Source organism: Oryctolagus cuniculus, chromosome 21 (assembly GCF_051225735.1).
Source record: "Oryctolagus cuniculus isolate XC-2025 breed Fujian yellow rabbit chromosome 21, ASM5122573v1, whole genome shotgun sequence".
NCBI lineage: Eukaryota > Metazoa > Chordata > Mammalia > Lagomorpha > Leporidae > Oryctolagus > Oryctolagus cuniculus.
Genome location: NC_142887.1, coordinates 26,432,101 through 26,459,082, shown reverse-complemented (window position 1 = coordinate 26,459,082; position 26,982 = coordinate 26,432,101). Strand labels below are relative to the sequence as shown.

Genomic DNA, 26,982 nt, shown 5'->3' with positions numbered 1-26,982 from the left:
CAAAGGAGGAAAGTCTGTGGGCTGAAAGGAGCTGCTTTCTCCTGTGCCTGGAATTGTGCTTCTAGGAACACCAGCACACACGATCATCCTACACCTGCAAGGGCAAGTTCAGGTTTGATGATTTTCTAAGAAAATAAAAACAGTGAAAATCTTCCTGGTCTAAAGGTTCGAGTCCACAGCAGGGTTGGTAAACAAGCCCAGCATGAAGGACCTAGGAGAGGTCTGTGCTAGTGGCTCCAAGTCCAAGTTGCTGCCCGTTGACAAATGCAAGTGCCATAGGCAGCAGCAAAGCGCTAAGACCCAAAAAGGGCTTTGGAGCTTTGAACAGTGGCTCAAAATCATTAAAAACCTCCTTCAGACAACCGTGCTTACAAAACCCAGCTGACACATACAGCTGTCACCGGAGGACTGACAGCCTCTACTAAAACCGTTAGCTTCAGCCTTGCTTCCCACCCCGTCAAATCTAATCACCAGTTTGAAACTCCCAAACTAACAGGTCCTGTCACTGTATCATCAAGACAGACTTGCTCTTTCTCTAGCAAAAATGAATTACATCCAACTGGAACACACACCTGGCACCCAGCTAAGCCTGAAGGGAAGCCAGGGTGCAACAGATTTTGCTTCTGTTCCTAGTATTTTGGTTTATTTGTTTGTTTTTAAAGATTTACTTATTTGAAAGGCAGAGTTACAGAGAGGCAGGGAGAGGGAGGGAGAGGGAGGGAGAGGGAGAGAGAGGGAGAGAGAGGGAGAGAGAGGGAGAGAGAGAGAGTGAGAGAGTGTTCCATCTGCTGGTTCACTCCCCAGATGGCTGCAACAGCTAGAGCTGGGCCAATCTGAAGCCAGGAGCCAGGAGCTTCTTCCGGGTCTCCCACGTGGGTGCAGGGCCCCAAGGACCTGGGCTATCTTCCACTGCTTTCTGAGGCCACAGCAGAGAGCTGGATTGGAAGTGGAGCAGCCAGGACTCAAACTGGCGCCTATATGGGATGCTGGCACTGCAGGCAACGGCTTCACCCACTATACCACCGTGCCTGCCCCTCTGTTTCTAGTTTTGACAGCTGGGGAAGGGGGGAAGACACACCCCTTAAGACATGGAGAAAACAGATTTTCCATAGTTATCATATGCAAATATCATTCTTACAGTCCCCAGTGGTACTAATTCAACCCTCTTGGACTTCTTTTTCTACAAATCTTGGGAGTTAGTGATTCTCACACATTCCCTCCCCAAAAAGACTTTGCTCACCACCCAACACTACTCAAGGTGTGTTCCCAGACATTATGCCTCATCCATAGCACAGCCGGCATGTACCATGCACCGATGGCAGGAGGAACGGGGGAAGGTACGATGAACATAGAGGGTTGTCTAAGAGTCTCCGGAAAGAAAATTGACTGTGGCCAACCTGAATCACATGTTGCCTTCTCTCAGTCAGTTCCCTTTCCTCTGAATCGTACTTTCAATGAGTTGCTTTAGCTAAACAGAAGCTAGCTTAAATGTAAAGTTAAATAGGCTATTTAAAGTAAGCAACAGGCAGGTGTTTGGCCTAGTGGTTAAGATGCAGAGGGCCTAGCTTCCAAACCTGGTTCCAGCTCCTGACTCCAGCTTCCTGCTAATGCAGACGTTGGGAGAAAGGAGTGAACTCAAAGTGACTGAGTCCCTGCCATCCCTATGGGAGACTAAGATTGAGTTTGAGGGTCCTGGTTTCAGGCCAGGCTAGTCCCAGTCATTGTCAGCATTTGAGGAGTAAACCAGTAGGTAGGAACTCGTTCACTCTCTTTCTGAATGTCAATAATTTTTTTACAGCATGAATAAAAAGGTTGAACATAAATTATCCATTCCACTGATCCCTCCAAAGAGAACCAAATCAAAAATGTTATTTTTATGATCCCAAAAGTAGTTTCAGCATCATCTTAGCTTCAAATCAGCAGTGTATTTAGAAAACACTCCCTTCCCACTGAAAGCTCTCTAAGGACCTTACACCTATTTTAGACAAAAGCTCACTTGGGTTCTTAAGTATACAAAGACAACTGTCTTTCAACTGTTTCTTGTGTTCCAGATTAAAGATGCTATCAATCAACTCAACAAGTGAAAGTACACTGCCTCTCAGGCCATTCTGACCCATGCCCTGAGGGCTGAGAAAAAGCCTGCAAAGGGGCTGGTGGGTGTGGAGAACTTGTGGTTCCACCTAGCCAATGGCCAAGTCAATGAAACTTTGCAGAAAAAAAAAAAAAAAGGCTACAGGGCCAGTCATCAGAGCTGAATTGGAAAAGCCGGGTTGGAAAAGCAAATCAAAGCAAAATCTTATCAACAAATCCCCCAGGAACCAGACCATGAGACGGCACGGACACCATCTGGGCGCTCTGGGGAACAAAACGGTCACCACCTGCTCCCTCCGGCGAGGTGGCGTTTGTACATTCTCAAGGACGATGAAGTTCTCATGTGGAAGAGACCAGAAAAATTAGGGGAAATTAGATAAGATTAAAACAACAGTTGAAGGACAGCACAAGGCCACACAGATGGAATGAAGCTGTGCCACTGGGTACTTCGGGGTTTTCTGTGAAAATGACTCCAGGAACTCCTTCTCCAGGTGGCAATTAGCATTTCAGCTCAAATTCCCCCAAGAAGAGAAAGGGAAAACCCAGGGAGTGAGGGAGCAGCACTCAGCAGCGTGATTCAGTGGCTCCACCTGGCACCAGGTATGTGCCAGTCGAACCCAAAGGCACAAAACTCCAAGCCAGTGGCTCTGCGAAACACAGCACATCTCTTCACTGTAGCTGTCAAGTTTGTTCCAATGGCTGGTTTACCTCACTCTTTCCCACAAGACTATGAACTCCTTGAAAACGGCAATTCTGCAGCAGCAACAGTCACTGATGCTAACATGTTAAGCACTTACTGTACATTTCAGATATGTCAGGGTGCTTCAAAAAAGTTCTTGGAAAATGGAATTAAAAGTAAGTTTAGGGACAAGGGTTTGACCTACTGGTTAGCTAAGATGCCTGGGTTTGAGTCCTGACTCTGGCTCCCAATTCTAGCTGTCTGCTAATGCAGACCCTGGCAGGCAGCAGATGTTGGCCTCAAGTGACGGTCCCTGCACCCTGGAAGGAGTTCTCAGCTCCCAACTTTGTGACAGCCACTGCAGGCATCTGGGGAGTGAACAGTGGATGGGAGCTCTGTCTTTCTGTCTCAAATAATTTTTTCAAAAGAAAGAAAAGTTTATTTAGGTGCAAAAAAAAAAAAAAAGCTTTGCAATGCATGCATAATTTCTCTGTAATTCACATTTTTCATGAGCTCTTTGAAGTACCCTCTTGTACTCACTTAATCCTCATAGCCCTCAGCGGTACCTGCTATCCATCCGCATTACAGATGAGGAAACAGATTCAGAGAGGTCAGCAGCCTGGCCAGGGGATACAACTGGAGTGCAGATGCAGGCCTGTCTGGCTCTAGGGCTGTGCCCTCCGCCACTGCAGGCCTCTCATGGCAGGAGTCTGGTCAGCTCTGAACTCTCATAATGCATCACACAGTAGATTTTAGCCTCAAAAAAAGAGGGTTTTTCTTTCCTCTCTGTCCTTCCTTCTTCCCTTTCTTTGGCTCTAAGGTTAGCAGACAACCACTGGGCTTACCTGCCTCAAACTACCTAATGGTGAGGCTGTATAAACAGGTGGAGGGGCCGACGCTGTGGCACAGCAGGTAAAGCTACGGCTTGTAGTGCCAGCATCCCATATAGGTGCCAGTTCCAGTCCCAGCTGCTCCACTTCCCATCCAGCTCTCTGCTATGGCCCCTGGGAAAACAGTAGAAGATGGCCCAAGTCCTTGGGCCCCTGCACCCGGGTGGGAGACCTGGAAGAAGCTCCTAGCTCCTGGCTCCTGGCTTTGGATGGGCGCAGCTCCAGCCATTGCAGCCATCTAGGGAGTGAATCAGCGGATGGAACACCTCTCTCTCTGCCTCTGCCTCTCTGTAACTCTGTCCGGCTTTCAAATAAATAAATAAATCTTTAAAAAAAAAAAAAAAAAAAAACAGGTGGAGCTCTATGGCCAGCTTCTCCAGTCAGTGGCTGTGTTAACCCTCCCCGCACTTTTGTGTCCTCATTAAAAAAACAAAAAAAAAAACAAAAAACCAGAAACACAGGGGCAAAACCCCTTATGGTTCAGATTCCTCCTGAGGCTGAGGCTGGAGAGAGACAGCTCGTGTGAAATCCCAAGGACGGTGTCTAACACACAGCATTCCTTCTCTGAGACATGTCATCAGCCACCTCTGGGACCTTCAGCCCCAAGGGCTTTCATGCAGCAAGAGGCAGAGCCAGCAATGATGGGGGAAGCCATGAAATGTTGCAGGCTCCTGTGTGCTGGGCCCAGGTAAGGAACAGCAGCCGACAGTTCAATAACTTGGATTGCTTCACAAGCAGAATGTTTACCTGGGGTTGGTGCTGGGGAAGCCACTGTGTTCTGTTCTATCGTTTGTTTTGATTGGTACAGAGTTTCCTTCTTTTTCTTAATGGTTTAACACATCTACATCATGGCTCTGTTTTTCCCATCCCTGACATCAAGTCTTTGATTCTCTATTTCTTTCAGCCAACTTGTCTGGCAGAGCCAAACGGAGCGAGCCGGCAACAATCAGGAGAGAGTCCTGTCTGAATGCCCTGCCCCAGCTACGACGGTACCTGAAGGTATGTTCTAAATCGCCAGCTGCAGAGGCCCCATCGACACGCATGGGCAGGGCCTGCTCATCCACAGAGGGACACCTCCACACACACTGCCCAGGTCTCCACACTGGCCTGGAAGCTTTTAGGCCAGCCATAGAACAAATTCCTGCATGCCAAGGAGAAGGAAAAAAATAAATAAAACACCTCAGCCTCTAGAAAGTCGAAAGATGAACAGATGAAAACCAAGGGGCAAACAGAAGTGCCTTGAGCAATCTCAAGCAGACAGAATGATACAGAGAGGTGGCCATTACAGAAGAAGTAAAAGGAAGGGTCAGCCGTGTGTGTGTGTGTGCGTGTGTGTGTGTGTATGCGCAGCCAAAGAGCCTTCGCCAAAGCTGCAAAGGAAACAAAAATAAACCAACAGGATAAAAGGAAGGCTGTTGCATGTGGAAGAACTTTTGCTCCAGTTAAAAAGAGAGAGAGAGAGGGAGGGAGAGAAGAAAAGAAAAAGAAAGCACACACTGAAATGATCTAAAGCTGCCTATAAATATTTGGGAACATCAAAGGCGGTCCTGTTAAATTAAAAATGCTGTCACACAGATAGGAACTAGCCTCTAGCACTGCCAGCTTCAACATGTGAGCCTGTGATCTGAGGAGCGAAGGCTCAGCTCCTCAAGAAATCTGATTCACTAAAGAAAAAAGCGAACAAGCAGTTGAGTTTTAATAAGGGCATTAAATACCTTAGGAATGAGCTAATTAGAGTTTAACTCTTTCAAGATTGTCTGAGCTCTTAAGAATGCTGTAAAGTAAGCTCCCTCCAGAATCTAGTTAAATCGGGCTCGAAACCTGCAACGTGAAAGCAAAGCATGAAGGTAGCACCTCGGGACTTCAAAGCCGGCAAATCCCACCCGGTCACTGCAGACGTAGAGGAGGGGAGGCTATCCGAGAAGCGTGTTCTGCGGTGAGGTTAGGGTGCTTATGCACAGGCTCCCTCGCCCCCGGTTTACACTAGCAAGAACAGCCTCACTTTCTCATGCCCAATTCCTTCTCCTCGGCAAGTCCTCTCTTCTCCAGGACGCTCTGAGGAGGCACACAGTGTGTGTGCCCAGCGGGAAGCCCTGCTGACTGGCCTCACTCACTCACTCACTCACTCACGGGCCATACAAGAAAGTAGGCCTGAGCCTCCCAGACACGCTCAAGGTCACCATCAGGAGTCAGTTCCTGCACGCATGCTGGGTCAGAATCCCGAGGAAACCGGGAAGGATCCCCAGCTAGGAAAACTCCATCAGGACGGCAAATCCTTCCTCTGGCCTGGCAGAGCCCCCTGAAGGCACCCGCGCACCTCCACGGGAGCATCCTCCCGCCCCCCAGCTGCAGGAATGCGGCCCAAGGAGCTGCGCAGCGCAGGAAACCACCTCCATTCAAGGCGAGGAATGCACAGCCCAGTCTGGATGGGGGGGTGGGCAGGGAAAGGGGGGATTAAAAAAAAAAACCTCTAAAGCACTCCAATCATTCCCATTTTTAGAAAAAGTCAATGTGTCTAATTTGGGGGGTTAAGATTAATAAAGTGTTTGCTTTGGCAAAATTGCACACCGGATCAAACCGAGTGCTGAAGTCACTTGTACTTGACACAGGTCCCGCATAATTAGGCCCCCAGAGCACAGCACAATGTATCATGGCACTCCACGTGCCCTGGCCGGATCCAGAGGCGCAATCAACCACCCTGTTTTCCTTTGGAGCACACTGCCCGTATGTAGGCCATGTGGTTTCGGGGACAACAGGCGGGCTGTCCTAGAAACATGCCAGACTCACAGTTCCTGTCCAGCTGTGCACGCGTGTGTGTCTGTGGGTGCACACGTGCCTGACTGACAGAGCTCAAAGCCTGGACAATGATCTAGCTGTAAGGAGCGGGGAAAGGCAGGTGAAGCTGCAGCAAAGCACCGCTCCCACCCCACCCATGAAACAGCCGAAAGAGGGCACTGAGTGCCAGGGAAGAATGAACAGCCTGGACTTCCTGCAGAGTCAGAGGGTCAGAGAGAGAGAGAGAGGTCTCCCATCCACTGGTTCATTCCCCAAATGGCTGCAATGGCCAGAGCTAGACTGATCCAAAGCCAGGAGCCAAGAGCTTCTTCCAGGTCTCCAACGGGGGTGCAGGGACCCAAGGACTTGGGCCATCTCCTACTGCTTTCCCAGGCCAAAGCAGGGAGCTGGATTGGAAGTGGGGCAACCAGGACTCAAACCGGTGCCCATATGGGATGCTGGCACTGCAGGCAGTGGTTTTACCCACTATGCCACAGCACTGGCCCCTCAAAGATATTTTTAAACCCTTTGAAGTAATCTCTCCTCCATGAGCAGCATTTTCAGACTCTTTAACCTTGATCAGCTACCAGTTTAGAACACATTTTTCCAACCATTGGGGAACCACAACATAAACATTAGGTGCACGTGAGGACCATCATGAATTTATGTGCATTATTTTCTTCACTCCCATCCACACTAAAGACAAACTGCATGCTGTCAGTGGGTAGCATAATCCTCAGCGCCAATCCAGGCAGGATTTATCTCCATGGCACAGACGAAGAAACTGAGATGCAGAGAGGAGAGCCACCTTCCCACAACAGGTAACTCGCAGAGCTGGGATCAAACCCAGGCAGTCTGGCTCCAGACTTGGCACACTGCTGCCTCTCTCATCATCAAAGAAAACCCAGAACCACTTTGTTCTGCAAAGTTTACAACTTGCTTTAAGGAACCTGGCAAACACGGGATATCCACACACAGAAGTTGAAAAATGCTCCCAACAGCCATTCCAATGTTGGATGACACAGAAGCATCCTCCCAGCTCCTCTCAAATGTAGTTGGCTAAAGGTTTAGTTGTTAAGAACTAAAAAGAACTTATATCCAAAATCAGGTTATGGTCCAAAAGTTAACTAGAAGGAATACATGTCATTAGGAATACACATATAGGGGCCAGCTTCTGATCCAGCTCCCTGCTAATACTCCTGGGAGAGCAGTGAAAGATGGCCCAAGTGCTTAGGTCCCTGCCACCCACTTGGGAGCCCTGGATGAAGCTCCTGGCTTCAGCCTGGCATAGCCCCAGCGGTTGCAGCCATTAGAGGAGTGAACCAACAGATGGATGATCTCTCCCCCCACTCATAAAATGGTGGTGCAAATCCTGCCCACAAAAGGCCTACCCATTAAATTATAAAGTACCCCAAGTCTGAGGCCCCTGTACTCCAATGAGTGCACCCCCCATGAAGAGAGCCAGCACCAAGGGGAAAAGCAGCCACAGCAGATGTCAAGGATGTGCGGAGTAAACTTACACAACCCCTTTAACCGGTTTCCTAAACTTTACACACAATTTTAACATGGCACCCTGGTTTTCGAGGAAGGGACTACTAAAGCCAGAAGCAGCAAATCAGAAGTGCTGAGGGAGAAGTGCTGAGGGAGAAGTGCTGGAGAACCACTTAGGAGACGGGCAGCTCCTCAGCCAGCAGGAAAAGGAGCTGACTGTTGAGGGGCTGGGCGTGTGTACTGTACAACTCGAAGCGGTCCCATCTGCATCTCTGTTCATCCTAAATCCATAGTGAGACGCGTTTGCAGGGGCCAGCCCTGTGGCATAATGGGTTAAGCCACTGCCTCTGATGCTGGCATACCATATGGACGTCGGTTTGTCTCAGCTGCTCCACTTCTGATCCAGCTCCTTGCTGATGTGCCTGGGAAAAACAACAGCAAATGACCCAAATGCTTGGGCCCCTGCACCCATGTGGGAGCCTTGAATGAAGCTACTGGTTCCTGGCTTTGGCTTGGCCCAGCCCTAGCTGTTGTGGCCATCTGGAGAATGAACCAGTGGATAGAAGATCTCTCTCTCTGTCTTTCCCTCTGTCTCTGCAACTGCCTTTCAAATAAATAATAAATTTTTTAAAAAAGAAAAGAAAAAGACTCATTTGCAACAAGCCAGGTGTCTTGAGAAGGGGTGGTTTTTGTCACACAGAGAGACCCTTTGGGCTGCAGGGTGAAGCAGTAGGAGATTGAGACATCAAAACGACCCTGAAGGAAGTCAGACTCTAACTTCCAGGTCAGCAAGCGAAGATTAAACTTGTGGCCGCCGGCCTTTTCTGAAACAGTGTTTCCATTCAAAGGAGTAGGTGTTTTCTTTCTGAGTGATGAAGCTTGAGGACAACCCTCCACAACACCAAAATGCCTGGGCTCCAGGGGCAAAGTTTTCTTCTGTTAAAGAGGCAAAGGAACAGTGGGTGGTGGCCCACAAATCCCACTGTGGGCTCCCATCAGGCTTACTGTTCTCAGGACTGCTCAGTTCCCTCTCTGACATTTCACTGCATGAAACCGAGCCCTGCAGAATCAGTCACACAGGACCTCATTTGCAAAGGGGCAAGCGGCATTCCCGCGTAGGGTGCCAAGCACGTATCGCTTCACATCCATCCCAGTTCTGGGTGCCAAAGCCTGAGAGCCTGGCATCCTAAGTCCCACTTACAGGTGACAGCCCCCATCACTGTGGCCTTTGCTGATTTACGAGAATAGGGACGGGTAAGGAAAGGCCCTCTTGGGATGGAGAATAGGAAGGAATGAAGAAAAGGATGTGGGGGGCTGGCACTGTGGTGCAGCAGGTAAAGCTGCCTCCTGCAGTGCTGGCCTCCCATGTGGGCACAAGTTCGAGTCTCAGAGGCTCCACTTCCGATCCAGCTCTCTGCTATGGCCTGGCAAAGCAGCAGCAGATGCCCCAAGTCCTTGGGCCCCTGCACCTGTGAGGGAGACCTAGAAGAAGTTCCTGGCTCCAGGCTTTGGATAGACCCAGCTTTGACTGGGGAGTGAACTAGCGGGAGGAAAATCTCTCTGTCTCTCTCTGCCTTTGCCTCTCTGTGGTTCTGCCTTTCAAATAAATAAATCTTTAAAAAAAAGAAAAGGGCCCAGGAGTCCCCGATTCATTCCCGCCCCTTCTTTCCCTACTCTCTCCTCTAATCAGCCACCATGAAATTGGAGTAATTTGGAGAGGCTGGCAAGAGTTGGGAAGAGGAGTTTGTAATATTAAGGGACACAGATTCCCTATTTACCCTTCAGCAAATAGGGAAGACACTCACACAGGAAAGGTTCACCTTGTAACTTCCACAAAGTGTGCAAGGGAACAGTTGACAGACATGCAAAAGAATAGTAAGAAAACGAATTAATGTTATCCAACATGCAGTAGGAATTCTCGGATTTTCCACGACACCTTCTTGCAGGGGCACATATGAGAAATCATTTTACTTGGAATATCCAAAGCTATTCCGCCCCTGCCCCATGGCCGCTTTAGAGCCTCCCCCTTCCAAAAACAAGGTTGGCATGACAACCCGAGCACCAGTCACTGTGGTCCCTAACCACATCCGCGGGGCCTGGCATGCTGAGACGTGTGCCAACTCTGTTGTCTGTAGGGCACTCCTGGCCACAGTACACAGCAAGCTATAATCAAGTCAGAAACCACCGTATTCGTATAGAACTCGGCTCAACATAAATATTCATTAAATGTGAAAAACCTATGGTGATGCAATGTTGAGACTGCAAATTTAAACACAACAGTCAGGAAGTGCAAAAATTACCACTGCCACTGGCACTTGAATCACACACATGGCACATTTAATACCACAAGCAATATGTGTCCTAGAGATTCAAACTAGTGACACCAAAACTACGTAGAATCTGTTCCTCCAATACCCAGGGCAAGGATGACATTTGCTCATGGACACTGGAACATTTCAAAGAGGACATGCCACGGAAAGACGGCTATCGACACCCTCTGGCGCAAGTGAAACACCAGACATCACAGGTAGATTCCAGAATATTCCCAAAGATCCCCATGCCAGTGCAGTGGCTACTGTCCCAGACAAATAGCAACAGCAACAAAACAAACAAACAAAAGAGCTTCAACAAGCCGCCATGTACAAAACAAGTAATAATTTAATTTTCCCAACACCTAACAGTGGACCCCCTAAAAAATATAAACATGAATGGTTACTAATTTGAAATCTAAAGATCTTCCACACATAGCCTGCTTGCCTCTTTAGAAGTATTCCTGTAGTCCTTTCAAACTCTGCTTCCCACCCAACACTGACTCACATGACCAAGGCCCACACCAGAACTTCTAGAGAAAGAAAAAAAAAAATTAAAAATCAAGGAAGCAATATGGTACAGATATGGTTGTTTCTGCTGGTCATGCTGGAGCCACATAGAACTTTTGCTGTTCCTCCAGTGCCACCCAGAAGCTGGCACTGTGGCACAGCGAGTTAAGACACAGCCTGCAGCGCTGGCATTGCGTGTGAGTGCTGGTTAGAGTCCCGCCTGCTCCACTTCTGATCCAGCTCCCAGCTAAGGGCCTGGGAAAAGCAGCAGAAGATGGCCCAAGTGCTTGGACTCCCACTACCCACATGGGAGACCAGAAGAAGCTCCTGGCTCCTGGCTTTGGCCTGGCCCAGCCCAGAGTGAACTAACAGATGATGGAAATCCCTCTTAGTCTCTCTTCTCTAACTCTGCCTTTCAAATAAATAAACCTTTTATTTATTAAAGGGACACCCAAAATGCTATACATATTTTAATAAGACACAGCCCCCAAAGTCGAGGGTCTGGCTATAACGTCCTCTTCTCCAGTACAGTCTGAACAAAGCAGCCAGGCAGTCACCCCCTAGCTGGAAGAGAAAGGTGTCATCTCTTCATCCTACTTTCTTTCTCTAGACACCTGGGAGACCACAGGCAAAGGCACACCATCTGGAGAGTCTGCTCCACCCCAACTATTCGGAACAGCTCTCGAATGCACCCGTATCTCAAAACCACTTGTGAATAGCTGCTACAGTCACAGACGGTGCTCCCTCAAAAAGCCGTATTACCCTTCTAGCTGCACTAACACCCCCTGACCATGGTATCCCAAAGTAGCAAGATCCATAAGACTTTCTTTTTTTTTTTTTTTTTTTTACAGGCAGAGTGGATAGTGAGAGACAGAGAGAGAGAAAGGTCTTCCTTTGCCGTTGGTTCACCCTCCAATGGCCGCCGCGGCCAGTGTACCGCACTGATCTGAAGCCAGGAGCCAGGTGCTTATCCTGGTCTCCCATGGGGTGCAGGGACCAAGCACTGCACTCCCGGGCCATAGCAGAGAGCTGGCCTGGAAGAGGGGCAACCAGGACAGAATCCGGCGCCCCGACCGGGACTAGAACCTGGTGTGCCGGCGCCGCTAGGCAGAGGATTAGCCTAGTGAGCCGCAGCACCGGCCCCAGAAGACTTTCAGGTCCAGTAAATATGTGAGAGCCTTACAGGCAAGGCAGCTGCTGGGTGGAGTGCCCTGGTTCCAAGGAACATGCCGCGGTGGGGCTGGGAAACACCTGATGGGTGAGATTACAGGTTTGGCTACAGCTGGGAGAGGCAGGGATGAGGGTCAGGAATGTGGAGGCACAGAACGTATTTCATGGGCCGGTGCTGTGGTGTAGCGGGTAAAGCCGCCACCTGCAGTGCCACCATCCTATATGGGCACTGGTTCAAGTCCTGGCTGCTCCACTTCCGATCCAGCTTTCTGCTATGGCCTGGGAAAGCAGCAGAAGATGGCCCAAGTCCTTGGGCCCCTGCACCCGCATGGGAGACCCAAAAGAAGCTCCAGGTTCCTGGCTTCAGATTGGCACAGCTCCGGCCGTCACGGCCAATTGGGGAGTGAACCAGCAGATGGAAGGCCTCTCTCTCTCTGCTTTTCCTTCTCTCTCTGTGTAACTGACTTTCAAATAAATAATAAAATCCTTTAAAAAAAAAAGAAATAAATAAACTTATTTCAGAATGAAAAGACATAGAGGTAGCAAAGTCCAGGACTCATTCAGGGCAGGAACACACAGGCCCCTGTCCCAGAGGCGACACTGAAGCCGAAGCGCCACCAGGTCACCTCTTTATTTAGCCTGGTAGAAACAAAGATGTTCATCAAGGGACGGGTGTGATCAGAGGTTGCTCTGGGAAGATGAATCTGGTGGGGAGGGCAGAACTGATGTGAAGAAATCACGTGAGACAGGGAGATGGCCTGGGCGGCACTGGCAGGAAGAGGGAAGGCAGCAAGGGGCAGAGCGAGTCAACCATCGTCTTGAGGACACCGCCATTTCCCTTCCAGCAGCCACAGGCTACCTTGATTTGAATTTTCAAACAGCTCTGCGAGTCAGGCTTGCAACATTCTTCACATGCCATTAGCTGTCTGCTCACCACCTACTCCAAGAACTGAGGCACTTTCTGAAAAGATGCCAAGTCTCTGGGTACCCAGTGGATATTCCAAAAACTGCATAAAGGTGTTAAACACACAATGTCAAATTCTTGTGAGGAAAAGTATACAATTAGGTACAGAGAAAAGCCTTCTAGGTGAAACATGAGACAAGCGCTGGCAACAAAGGCCAGTTGGAGAGCAGATGCTCTTCTAGGGCAGAATCCCTCTAACAGTTACCCCTGGTGGGAAGGATGAACCAAGACAATGCAAGTGCACTTCAAAAGTTCATGGAGGGGCCGGCGCTGTGGCATAGAGGGTGGAGCCTGCGGTGCCAGCATCCCATTTGTGTGCCGATTTGAGCCCCAGCTGCTCCACTTCCAATCCAGTTCTCTGCTAATTGCCTGGGAAAGCAGCAGTAGAAGATGGCTCGGGTCCTTGGGCCCCTGCACCCGCGTGGGAGACCTGGAGGAAAGCTCCTGGCTCCTGGCTTGGGATTGGCACAGCTCGAACCGTTGTAGCCAACTGGGGAGTGAACCAGCAGATGGAAGATATCTCTCTCTCTCTGCCTTTCAAATAAATAATCTTTTAAAAATTTTTAAAAAGTTCGTGGAAAATGGAAAAGATGAGGTTATTCTGCTGCCAAAATTTGAAATCCATGCATTGTTTTTTTGTAATATGTTTCCTGAAGCCCCTTGTGTAAATAAAAGCATGCCAGACACCCTAAAGCCCCAGGCTCATGGAAGACTTTCTGGAACTCAACAATCAAGGTGGGATGCTCTCCTAGAAAGACCACCACCAGGGAGCCAAGACTGACACTCAAAGCCCAGCTTCTCTTGTGCAGAAGCCCAGAGTCCGTTGGCTACACTTTCCACGTGTGAAAAACAGCTTAGCCAGGGCATTTTCAAGGTGCCCTTCGGCTCAAAGAGCAACTCTGGAATTGAGAAACCAAGGAGCAAAAAGAAAGAAGAGGAAACAAAGATCGGGACAAACGGCCCCAAGAGCTGAGACTTCAAAAAGACCAAGAGAAAATGGAAGCACCTGTCCCAGAGAACAAAAGCGTACTCTGGTCATGCCCGGGTGCTCGTGGGATGCACTGGGGGACATCTGATAACACAGGGTGGCTGAAGGAGGAGAAAGGAGACTCACCTATTGCCACGTGAAAGGCTTTCAGCTTCAGAACGTCTGGGGATAGGAAACACGGCAAACTCCGATCCCTGCGGGGACCAGCATTCTGTCAACGTGGGAAGTGAGCCAGGGCAATGCAACTAGGACCCGTGACCTGGGGGGCCCATGCCCCTTCTGAGGGGACAGCTGCTACTCCACTACCTATGGCAGGGATGTAGACCCCAGGTTGGATTCTTGTAATTTTTCAAGAAGGTCAATATTTATGTAAAATTTCTAGATTTGTAACAGTGATTCCACAAAAATACCCGGGAGCTGTTTTTGGCCTAAGGGTTTGGTCCTTGGCTCCGCTTGTATCTCTGCCCTCCACCAACTGACAGTGTCATTCTGAACTCAAGGACAGTTCACTCGGCCTTGTGGGACCCAGGCTGTTCATAAGCAGAGAGCCTGCTGTGGGAAAGAGGCAGGGCAGAAGGCAGCAAAGGCAGCGGCACCCTCCTGGCGGCAATCTGCAGCTGCTGTGCTCACAGCACAGGGGTTCCTAGCGAGGGGCTGCTCTAGGCCTCCCAGCCCCGCCATCTGCCTGGACAGCCCTGGGGCTCTGCCCAGAGCGCAAGGACAACCCGCTGCTCCTGATTCACGCTCAGCTAGCCCCACAAGGGGGGTGACCATACAGCACACCAGGGATCTCTCCCGCGAGGCTGACTTAGTCACAACTTGGATCCTCATAGTAGAAAAATCAGCCAGTATTTCTCCATTTCCTAAATACCATATAAGCTTTCACTTTTATGTAGTTTGTTGCTTTGAAGAAACAGAATCTACTCATTGTGCTGGCTGGCAGGTAGACACATGCAGGCTAACCTGGATAGGGGAGTATAAGCTGGAATCTCAGTAATACTTCTAATAACAGAAAGTATGAAATGTTACAAAGTCACTTAAAAGGCTTCAGAGTTTTTAGTAAGAGGAAAATACTCACAGCAGACAAAAAAGATTATAAGCACTAGTTTGTTCCAATTTTCTTTGAAATCCCTGTAAGTTCATAGGAAAAATAAACAAGGAAAGACATTCCAAAGCACAAAAGGTTAGTTACCTGCAGATAATGGGATTTTCTTTTCAATTATTTTTTTGTTTTCAAAGTATTGTTATAAATACACATTATTTTTACAAGTAAATAAATAATTTGCAGATGATTTATTTGTAAAGCAAAGTTCTGATCCTGCCTACAAGTAATGTAAAATGAGTTTATTCTACCATTTTTGCCTAAATGTCAAGATGGGACCTCAGCCAGTGATGCAGTGACCTTTGGCTTCAGGTGGCCCAACTTCAACCCCAGCCTTGAGAAATGACTTAGATTCTCAGCCTCCATTTCCTCCACAAAGTGGGGCTAACTGGAGGCCCCGGGTTTGTCTGAGAGAAACCAAATAACATCTGTGAAGCACAAACAATATCACAGGTGCAGAAAATCCATTTATTTATTTATTTATTTTAAGAATTATTTTATTTATTTGAAAGGCACGATTGGGGCTGGTGCTGTGGTGTAGTGGGTAAAACTGCTGCCTGCAGTGGCGGCATCCCATATGAGTGCTGGTTTGAGTCTCAGCTGCTCCACTTTCGATCCAGCTCTCTGCTATGGCCTGGGAAAGCAGTAGAAGATGGCCCAAGTCCTTGGGCCCCTGCACCCAAGTGGGAGACCCGGAAGAAGCTCCTGGCTCCTGGCTTTGGATCGGCACAGCTCCGGCCATTGTGGCCAATTGAGGAGTGAACCAGCAGATGGAAGACCTCTCTCTCTCTTGGCCTCTCCTTCTCTCTGTGTGTAACTCTGACTTACAAATAAATAAGTAAATCTTTAAAAAAGAAGAAAGAAAGAAAAAGAAAGTTGTATTTAAAAAAAAGAAAGGCACAGTTAGAGAGAGGGAGGGAGCAAGTTGATGGGGAGAGAAAGAGAGTAGAGAGGGTGGGCAAGAGAGAGAGAGAGAGAGAGGGAGGGAGAGAGAGAATCTTCCATCTGCTGGTTTACTCCTCAAATGACAGCAAAGGCCAGGGCCAGGCCAGACTGAAGCCAAAAGCCAGGAACTTCTTTCAGGTCTCCCATGTGGATGCAGGGGCCCAAGCTCTTAGGTCATCTTCTGCTGCTTTCCCAGGTGCATTACCAGGGGGTTAGATAGGAAGTAAAGCAGCTGGGACTCAAACTCATACCTATATTTGATGCCAGGCAGAGGCTTTATCCACTCTACCACCACACTGGCCCTGAAAAGGTTTTTTTTTTTTTTTAATATTCATTTATTTATTCTCTAAGAGTTACAGAAAGAGAGGGAGAAACTTCCATCCACTGGTTCACTCTCCAGATGGCCACAACGGCCAGCACTGGGCCAGGCTGAAGCCAGGAGCTTCATCCAGGTCTCTCATGTGGGTAAGGGCCCAAGTACCTGGGCCATCCTCCACTGCTTTTCCTAGGCCATTAGCAGGGAGCTGGATTGGAAGTGGAGCAGCCGGTACACTAACTAGTGACCATATGGGATGCTGGCACTGCAGGCAGAGGCTTAGCCCACTACACCACAACACTGGCCCCTAATACACTGAGTTTCTAAACAACCAGATCACACTGGCTGCCAGAAAAGAGAAGGGATTCCTATCCAGTCTCACAACACATCTTAAGCATAATAAAAATAAAGCACTCTCCTTTGAACCACAATGGGCCATCTGACCTTATTCTTTTTCCCAGAACTGCTAAAAGTCAGATTTTTTTTTTTTTTTTGACAGGCAGAGTGGACAGTGAGAGAGAGAGACAGAGAGAAAGGTCTTCCTTTGCCGCTGGTTCACCCTCCAATGGCCGCCGCTGCAGCCGGCGCACCGCGCTGATCCTGGCAGGAGCCAGGAGCCAGGTGCTTTTCCTGGTCTCCCATGGGGTGCAGGGCCCAAGCACCTGGGCCATCCTCCACTGCACTCCCTGGCCACAGCAGAGAGCTGGCCTGGAAGAGGGGCAACCGGGACAGAATCCGGCGCCCCAACCGGGACTAGAACCCGGTGTGCCGGCGCCGCAAGGTGGAGGATTAGCCTATTGAGCCACGGCGCCGGCTTAAAAGTCAGATTTTAAAACACTTCATTCAAGCTACAAACAGAACAAAGAACCTCTACTCTTTACCTCCTTCCTCTTTGGTTTAACAGGTATAAAGGCACATCTCCATAAAGGAGTTAGCAGCTTTAACCTCAAAGTTGGGAAAGCCAGAATGCTCCAACCCATGTACTGTGTCAGGACACACAATGGGATGCCCAGGTCTAAACTGAGCACCAGTATCCTATCAAGTAGGGCACATCCCACTGTAAGATAAGTGCTTGCTGTCTGGTCCCCTACACCCAGACACCTGCAGGAAGGAACCAACTCTTACTGTGTCCGCTGCCTTGCCCTGTGCAGAACCTGCTGGATACAGAGCACCACTGAATGCCCACCAAGAGAAGCAGCAGGGAGAAGCCAGAGCTGGTTTCTTGCAGCCTTTTAACCAAACAATTAGGAAAGACACAACCTGTGCAAAGTAAGAAAGGCGATAAACACGGGACACGGCCGCTCCGGAGAGGGCCAAGCAGTCTCCCGAGCAGTTCTGAAAAGTCGACCACAGGAAGGAGGTGCACCTCACACCAGAACTCTCTTGAAATGCCACAACACCACAGCCATCCCGGCGTTCCCAACAGCCAAAAACAACGGCAGTGCCACTCAGTGACACTTGGCATTTCAAGACACTGTTCCCTCTTCCCTAACTCGGCAGGTTGGCTCTTCCTGCAGGCAAGCCGGAGTGAGCCTTCCACAACAGGGAGGGGAAGGAAACTCTTCAAGGGAAGGGGTTTTCTCTGTTGAAATTATAGATCCACTTCCAGGTCATTCATCCTGGGTTTAAAGCCAACTCAACACTCTACCCCCAGCTCACATAACCTCATCACAAGAAAAGGCCAAGTGAAGTGGGCTTGTGGAAATGGCTGGACAGCACGGTGGTGCAGTGGGTTAAGCTGCTGCCTGTGATGCCAGCATCCCATATGGGGGCTGGTTCAAGTCTTGGCTGCTCAACTTCAGATCCAGCTCCCTGCTATGGCCTGGGAAAGCAGCATTAGATAGCCCATGTGCTTGGGCCCCTGTACCCACGTGGGAGACCCGGAAGAAGCTCCTGGATCCTGGCTTCACCTTGGCCTAGCCCTGGCCATTGCAGCCACTTAGGGAGTGAACCAGCAGACAGATTTCTCTAATTCCTTCTTCTTCTCCCTCTCTGCCTTTCAAATAAATAAAAACAAATGGCAGGACCAGCACTGTGGCATAGTAGGCTAAAACTCCACCTGCAGTGCCAGCATCCCATTTGGGCACTGGTTCGTGTCCCCGCTGCTCCACTTCTTGCTAATGGCCTGGGAAAGCAGTGGAAGATGGCCCAAGTGCTTGGACTCCTTACCCTCATGGGAGACCAGAAAGAAGCTGCTGGCTCTTGGCTTTGGCCTGGCCCAGCCCTGGCCATTGTGACCACCTGGAACCAATGGATAGAGAACCTCTCTGTCGGTTCCTCTGTCTATAACTCTGACTCTCAAATAATCAATAAATAAATCTTTAAAAAAGTAATTTATTCAGTTAAAAAAAAACAGAAATGACATAGAATCAGACGGGACAGGTTTGAATCTCAGCTGCACTATCAACTTGCTCAGTGACTGTGACACCTAACTTTACCCTCTTCTGAAAACATGGCAAAGATCATCTACCTCGTCCATTAAATGAAGGCAAAACACCGTGCTGAGTGCCTGCACATGATAAACCCTTGAACATTAGTAACTATTTACAAAAGCTCTGACAGAGAGGAAGACTGAGACTCAAAAATCTAAAAAATAATTCGCGGATAAAAGCAAATGCTTCAAGCCAAGATGCAGTAAGAACGCCTGGGAATCCTCACTTGCACACCTGATCATGATCCATCCTCCTGCGTCCGCTCTTCCCTGGTACACTTGGCAGAGGCACAGCTGGGATAACAGGAGGATTCTGAGCCCAGAAGTCAGGAGACCCAGGTTTTAATCCTGGATCATCTCCTCTCACCATGTGGCCCTGGGACAAGGCACTTTACTCTCTGGACTTCAATCTTTTTATATAACACATTGAAGGGCTACTTCTGGTTCTTTGGATTACAAAGATTGATTTAAATGCCAGTTTTGGCCACAAACTAAAAATTCACATTCTCCAGACTTGGCAAACGCCATGAAGAAGCTAAGTTTCCCACATGGCACACATTCAGGTTAATGATGATTCTGATGACATTATTCTCAGGCAAACTCACAGTTCAAGTGTCTTTCCATCCCTAATAGCTGTCCATCTAAGGGTTTTCTGACTACAGTGTTTTATCCAGAAAAGAACACCTTCAGAGTTTTATAACGCCAAGTACCCTGCCCTGGCACACACACACACACACACACACACATCAGTGTCAGGCAACCTGGTATTATCATATCAGCAAGTCTACCAGAACCAGGGAAAGACCCATCCCTTCTATCTAACCAAGCAAGTTTCTGCTAATAACAACTCAAGAGGAAAGATAACCATGGATTTTATTAGTCAAGTCAAATGAAGTTCTTATCAATCAGTTCAAACCCACAAAACCCACTGCCTGCCTGATATCCACTCTAAATCACAGACTAAATAAGTATCAAGTACCTGATAAGCAGTAGGCACTGAGGACTTGGGGGTGGATCCAGGGATGAGCAAAACCAGACCTGGCTCCACAGGCGGCAGGTCCACAAGGAACGGTGTAGGATGCTGCTCTTAAAGCATTTCAACACCAACGGGGGGTCTACTCATACCTCAGAGACCGGTAGGAAGGAACACATTTACACTCTGCTCTCCCACTTCCTGCGTTCGTATCATCCTCGCCTTCCTGCACTTCCCTATCTAAACGCAGAAAATTATTTTGAATGCTGATTTTCTTACTGCTTCCAAGGATGGGGCACAACTATATGAGATAGACGCACAGAGACCAAGGACTCGATCTTATCGGGAAACTGTCGGGAAGCATTATCATTTGTCTCCCTGAGTGTATGAACTCCCAAAGAGAAGAGCAATGCAGCACCTGGTACTGAAGAGAGCTCGGGTAAACGTCCACCATGTGAGGACGCGAACCCGCACACTCCCTCCCTACAGCTCTTACCAGCCTGAGCCTCACGCCACTCCACAGAGTTCTTAGGGATGGATGACTGCTGCTACACATCTTTAGCAGTGAATGACTGGTACTGGATGAGAGCTCTCTTCCCCCTGGGAGAGGGGGAGATACCTATCGCAGAGCCCTTCAAGGGTCTTCTGTATGTCTGGGGGAAAAAAAAAAAAGTAGGCCCAGTGCTGTGGCCCCCTGCAGTGTCAGCTTCCCATATGGGCAGCCCGTTCAAGTCCCAGTTGTTCCACTCCAAGCCAGCTCCCAGCTAATGCACCTGAGAAGCCAGAGGAAGATGGCCCAAGTGCTTGGGCCCATGCCACACATGCAGGAGACCAGGAAAAAGCTCCTGCCTCCTGCCTTTGGTCTGGCCCAGCCTCAGCCACTGTGGCCTTTTGGGGAATGAATCAGCAGTGGAAGATCTCTCTTTGTCTCTCCTCTAACTCTGCCTTTCAAATAAATTTTTGTAAATGCCCATGCACAAAAACGCGTATGTAATTTCAGAGGTTCACAGGCTAAGAACCCCGATATTAGATTGTTAAAAACTAAGGCCGGCACCGCGGCTCACTAGGCTAATCCTCCACCTTGCGGCACCGGCACACCGGGTTCTAGTCCTGGTCGGGGCGCCAGATTCTGTCCCGGTTGCCCCTCTTCCAGGCCAGCTCTCTGCTGTGGCCAGGGAGTGCAGTAGAGGATGGCCCAAGTCCTTGGGCCCTGTACTCCATGGGAGACCAGGATAAGTACCTGGCTCCTGCCATCGGATCAGAGCGGTACGCCGGCCGTGGCAGCCACTGGAAGGTGAACCAACGGCAAAAGGAAGACCTTTCTCTGTCTCTCTCTCTCACTGTCCACTCTGCCTGTCAAAAAAAAAAAAAACAAAAAACAAAAAACAAAAAAAACTAGTCTTCAGGCCGGCGCCGTGGCTCACTTGGCTAATCCTCCGCCTGCGGTGCTGGCACCCTGGGTTCTAGTCCCAGTTGGGGCGCCGGGTACTAGTCCTGGTTGCTCCTCTTCCAGTCCAGCTCTCTGCTGTGGCCCGGGAGGGGAGCGGAGGATGGCCCAAGTGCTTGGGTCCTTGTACCCTCATGGGAGACTGGCAGGAAGTAGCTGGCTCCTGGCTTCGGATCGGCGCAGTGCTGGCCGTAGCGGCCATTAGGGAGTGAACCAACGGAAGGAAGACCTTTCTCTCTGTCTCTCTCTCACTGTCTATAACTCTTTCTCTGCCCCTCTCTTTCACTGTCTAACACTGCCTGGCAAAAAAAAAAAAAGCCTATCCTTGAACCAACATTAGTAAAACAGCTGTGACATCGCATCCCATAGGGATGCTGGTTCATGTCCCGACTACTCCACTTCCGATCCAGCTCCCTGCTAATGGCCTGGAAAAAGTAGAGAAAGATGGCATGGCCCAAGTGTTTGGCCTCTTGCCACCTACATGGGAGACCCACATGAAGCTCCTGGTTCCTGGCTTCAGCCTGGCCCAGTGTGGCCCACTGTGGCCATCTGGGGAGAGAACTAGGAAGATCTATTTGTCTCTCCCTCCCTCTCTGTAACTCTGATTTTCCAAATAAATAAATCTTAAAAAAAAAAAAATAGAATTAGTATCAAATCCTAATCAGATCAGTTCTATTCATTCGGCGAAAACATTCATTAGCCAGGTAAGTTCAAGATGTCAACTTGCCACTCTCTCAGATTCCTCTATAAAATGGGTTAACAATAGTCACTAATTTTATGTTAATGTCAGGATGAGATGAGCAAACAAGCTTGGCACAGTACCCTGAACACAATAAATGCTCATAAATGGAAGCCATCTTCCCTTTGGTCTACAGACTCCTCGATCATCTCCCACTCCCATCTGCATCCCTACTCAGAGCTGTACTAGCAATTCTCCTGAGACCCCAGGGAACAAGAGAAATCAGAGCCCTGAGAACGTACAAGGTCACAAAACACAGCCCTACTTTCCCCCTAGTTCAAACGCCTGGTTTTAACCTATGAAGGCCAAACTGACAAGAGAGTCGGCAGTCCCTTTCTGTGTAAATCCAGGTCAGCTGTCGGCACACAATTGGTCTATTAGGCCAAGTCAATTTTTAGAGGCAGGCCTGTTAAGTGAACTTAAAATGGAGATGAAAAGAAAGTGTTTGATCAAGTGTTAAACTGCAGAAACAAACTGACAGGGACACAAGACAGAGGAATTAGTTCCCTAAAATTATTCTCTGTGATACCTTTAGCTAACATTGGATATGCAAGGGCCTCCACACCCACCACCGCAGCTCTCTTCACGCGCCTGGAAGCTAAAGGAGCTGACTTGGTTCTTAAGTGTTCTCAAGCTTTCTTCTGTGCCCAAGTCCATTCAGCACTTAACCCAGAATCCAGAAAGGCTGCCGTTCAAATTCCTCCTGCAAATGAATTTCTCAAGCATTTCCAAATATTTGACTTCAAGGGGGGAAAATGCATTTCCACTTTAAAACAATCTTTCATCTCTAGCAATGCAAATTTTCTTTGTTTAACCAATCCACATACCACTAGCCAGTGTTTAATCAGGCCTTTATTTAACATCATCAGCCTTGTGGGTTACACAGCCAAGTCTCAAAGTTTCAGATAATGATCTCATTAACAGCAACAAATTGGTTCAATGATGAAATATGTATCAATACGTCTAAGAGCCCTTTAAAGTCCCTCCCTTTAGAACTACAGGAGATGTGTAATTAATTCCTCCAGCATTCAAGCTGTGTGCCTGACACAAGCACATGGGCTCCAACACTGTATGAATAAACAGGATACTAAAGGTAACTCACAGCATTTCTTCCCCACACATTGTTTTCACTGCAACTTTCGCAAATGGAGATGGCAACAACAAAAAATTGTCTTCATACAGACTACACCGGTGACCTCGTGATAATTATTTAAGCCTGAACTGCATAAAGGGAGAATGAAGATTCCGGGTGACTAATCCCAAGGTTGGAATTACTATGTCCCCCCACCTCCCCGACCAAAACTCTCTCACTCTCACTCTCTATCTCTCACACACACACATCTTAACCAGCCCTCCCACTACTCTAACCCAAGCAAATGACTGAACAAGCTTTCTTACCAGACTACAATAAGGTACCTACTGTATAAACACAGACAACACACACACACACACACATTTTTATTAGCACATAACAGGGAGAGAGAAAAATCAGTAATACAAACCAACTTCTCACCTTGGGATTTTTTTTTTTTTTTCAGATTTATCTATTTATTTGAAAGGCAGAATTACAGAAAGAAAGAAGGAGAGGGAAGGGGAGAGAGAGAGAGAAATCTTTCATCTACTGGATTACTCCCCAAATGGCAGCAATCGCCAGGGCTGGGCCAGGCAGAAGCCAGGAGGTTCACTCGGGTCTACCTCATGAGTGCAATGGCTCAAGGACTTGGACTATCTTCCAATGCTCTCCCAGGTGCATTAGCAGGGAGCTGGACTGGAAGTGGAACAGCCTGAGGCTCTTACCAGCACCCATAGGGATACTGGTGACATCATAAGCAGCAGCCGCTTAACCTTGGAATTCTTAAGGGAGAGGGACTTCCAAGTAGCATTATTCCTCCCTTATACCATGAATAACATTGTTAAGAATTCCATTAGAAAGAACAGCAATGCTACAGTGCTAGGATTTGGCTTTCAAGGAAAATGAACTCTGCTCTGAAGACCATAAAACATCAAACAGCAAATCACGCAAAGGTTTTTTTTTTTTTTTTAAGACAGTAAATAGAAGGAAGTTTTGCAAAGTTGAACTGGAGTAGTTATAAGACATGATTAACCTGAAGCCTAACAATGAATGCTGTATTCCCACCCAGCAGTCCTAAAACATCAGCTTTCTTTACAAAACAAAACAAATAAACAAAACACCACTTTTCAGGGCTAGCCAACAGGGGCCACACCAGTTCCAACAATCGGGTAGTATTCGAAGAACTAATAACACATGCCAGCCTTTGTGTACACACACACACACACACTCTCTCTCTCTCTCTCTCTCTCTCTCTCCTGAAAGCCACGCTGCACTCCATCCACCGACAGGTCGGCCACTACAATCAAGCTATTGCAGATACAAAGTGCACCAAGCAATGACTGTTCAAGACAGCTCAGATAAACTCACCAACATAACTGCACTTACAAGAGAATTAGGACACCTATTAGTGATTGCTTAACAGGTAAACTTATTAAATACCATTTAAGTCATTTTTCTTTACTTAGCAATTGTTGACTCAATTTTTTTTTCCTTTTTGCCTAGGCTAATGGACTACAAAAGAGTTAGATAAGCACTTCAAAAAGTTTCAAAAGAGAATAGATTCCTTCTGCCAAATTCACACATTATCTCTACTCACAAGGATAAAACAGTTACAAATGGTGTGTTTAAACTGCTAATTTTGTATTAAATGGTGAACCTGAGATTATCTCCAAAGCATAGCACTGCTTAGAATGGATAACTCAGCTCACCAGACAAACTACTGTGGAGAAAGAGTACAAGTGAAAACACAGCAAAGAATCCCTATCTTCAAAAGTTTCCTTCGAAACACCAAGCACACTAAGGTATCAGTTTTGTTTGTTTGTTTGTTTTTGGAAGGCTGTAAATGGAACATTTCTAGAGCCTTCAGGGCACAGCAGGAGTCTCAGAAGAGAGGCCCTAAGTCACAAGGAGCAAACAATTCTTGAAGGCTGTGGTAGAAATGTTTAAGATTGTCTTAAATTGAAGACTGTAATTATAACATCTTGGGGAGGGGGAGTCCAACAGCCTTTAACAACATTTGTAGTCACAGGATGCAGTCAGCGTGTGTTTCCCTTCTACTGACCAGGCGGAACTTAAGATGGGGACAGGAGCCCTGTCAGGAGGCACAGGTACCTCCTGCAGGTTGTAAAGGCGCACCTCTCCGGGCCAAGCCGCACAGCGCCAGGTCCTTCGCGTCTGCACCGGGGAGGGGGCGAGGAACGCAAGCCGAGAGGCTGCGCTCGCGCCGGACTGCTACGCGGTCGTTGCATACAACCCCCTTCTCTTCCTTGGCTAACCCACCCAAGAGCAAGGCGCAGAAGGTCCACAGGTTAGGCCCTGCAGCCATCGGATCACCCCGAAAGGTTCAAAGACAAGCCAACCATTTCAAAACACCCCCACCGCAGGCGCGCACAGTGACTGCCCTCTGCTAACAAGTTGATAAGATCATAACCAAAGAAGCGGGAAGGCATCTACCCAGCTAACCATCCGCAAAGGCTCCAGCGCGCCCAGCCTAAAGCTCTCCCTGGCCAGCTTCTTTGGAATGCAGACCTCTTTCCTGCGGAGCAAGGTGGAGGCCCTGTCAGTGAGCGACCCAGTCTCCCGAGTTGAGGCCTCTGCATTCGTTCTCGGCCAAGGGGCGGCCAGGCGGTCTCGCTCCCAGCCTCCGTGATCCCAGGCGCGCAGCGAGGGGCTGCCTTCCACCGCCACTCCGGGGGCAGGCACCCCGGATCCCCACTCCTCGGCCAGCTCCGCCCTCTCCCCTGCCTGCTGCTGCCGGCCCAGGGCCCCGCCAGAGGGTCAGCGCCCAGGTGAGGCGGGTGGCAGGTTCCAGGGGAGAACGTGAAGTCGTGCAGCCCCTCGGACAACCCCCCACCCAGTCGCTCCCCAAGAGAGCGTGCGCTGATGGAACGCAAAGCCCGAGACCCGAAACCAGCCGCCCCATCCCTTCGTCGCCTGTCTTTTCCAAAGTTGGCATTCAACAGGTAGTTCCCGGGACTTCCACCTGAGACAGCCAGAGACGCCCCGCCGGCTCCAGGGGGCCGCCGCGGCTCGGGTGCCGAGTCCACGTCTCCCGCCCTCCCGCGCTCCGCACCCGCGGCAGGTCAAGCCCCCCACGTGCGCTCGCCCCCCGCGGCGGCGCCCCGGAGGCCGCGTCCCGCCCGCGGGGAAGGGATGCCGCCGTCCTCCTGGCCGCCCCTCCCGCCTGCCCGCCCGCCCGCCCGCCAGTCAGCCAGCCCGCGGCGGGGTCGGCGGGCGCAGCCCCCGGAGCCATCTTGTGGCGGCGGCGGCGCGGGGCCCGGGCGGCGGGGCAGCTACCTGCACGATCTCGCCCTCGGCGCTGAGCGTGGCCCCGGCCCGCGAGAAGCGGCCCGTGAGGCCGGTGGTGTAGGTGGTGTAGTCGCCGCTCGGGCTCGACTCGAACAGCACCACCTCCACGAACGCCGTCTCCTTGGCCCGCGCTGCTCCGGGCCCCGCGGCCGCCAGCAGCAACCCGAGCAGCAGTGGCAGCGGCGGCGGCGGCGGCAAGCGGCGGCCGCGGGGGCCGCGGGGGCGGCGGCGGAGGCGACGGCGGCGGCGGCCCGGGGCCCCTGGGCGCCCGCCCGAGCGCGGCCTCATGGTCCTGCGGCGGGAGGGCGCGGAGGGCGGGCGCGGCCGGGCATAGTCGCGGGCCGGCGGAGGACCGAGCGCGGGCGGACGCCTCACAGCCCCATCGCGGCGGCGGCGGCGGCGGCTTTGTGGGTCGCAGGCTCCGCTCGGCTCCCCCGGCAGTCGCGCCGCGGCCCTTTCATCTGCTCCACGTGAGGGGTTATCCCCGCCCCGGCGGCGTCGTGACCCGCTCTCCCCTCCCTCCCCGCGCTCCGCCGCCGCCGCCGCTGTGGGGAGCGGGAAGGCGGGGCGGGCGCGCCTGCGGCGAGAGGCGGCGCCCTGCGGCCGGGCACGCCACGCCCCCGCCACGCCCCCTCACTTTCACCACGCCCCCTTGCCCCAGCTCCGCCTCCCGCCCGCCGTCTACGCTCCACCCCATCGGCCTCGCTCCGTCCCGGCAGGCCGCCTTGCCCCGCCCCCATCGTCCTGGCCCCTCCCCTCCTGCCGCCTTGCTCCACCCCAA

General features: G+C 50.0%; 1 protein-coding gene across 1 annotated transcript in view; it reads right to left on the bottom strand.

Moving 5' to 3' along the window:
• The window catches only part of ZNRF3 (zinc and ring finger 3), a 168,406-nt gene extending 141,663 nt beyond the window's left edge, over nucleotides 1–26,743 (bottom strand). The window contains exon 1 of the mRNA XM_051826646.3: nucleotides 26,190–26,743. Coding sequence (XP_051682606.3) covers nucleotides 26,190–26,489 — 300 coding nt within the window. The 5' untranslated portion in view covers nucleotides 26,490–26,743. The remainder of the gene's footprint in view (nucleotides 1–26,189) is intronic.
• Between the last annotated feature and the right edge of the window lie 239 nt (nucleotides 26,744–26,982).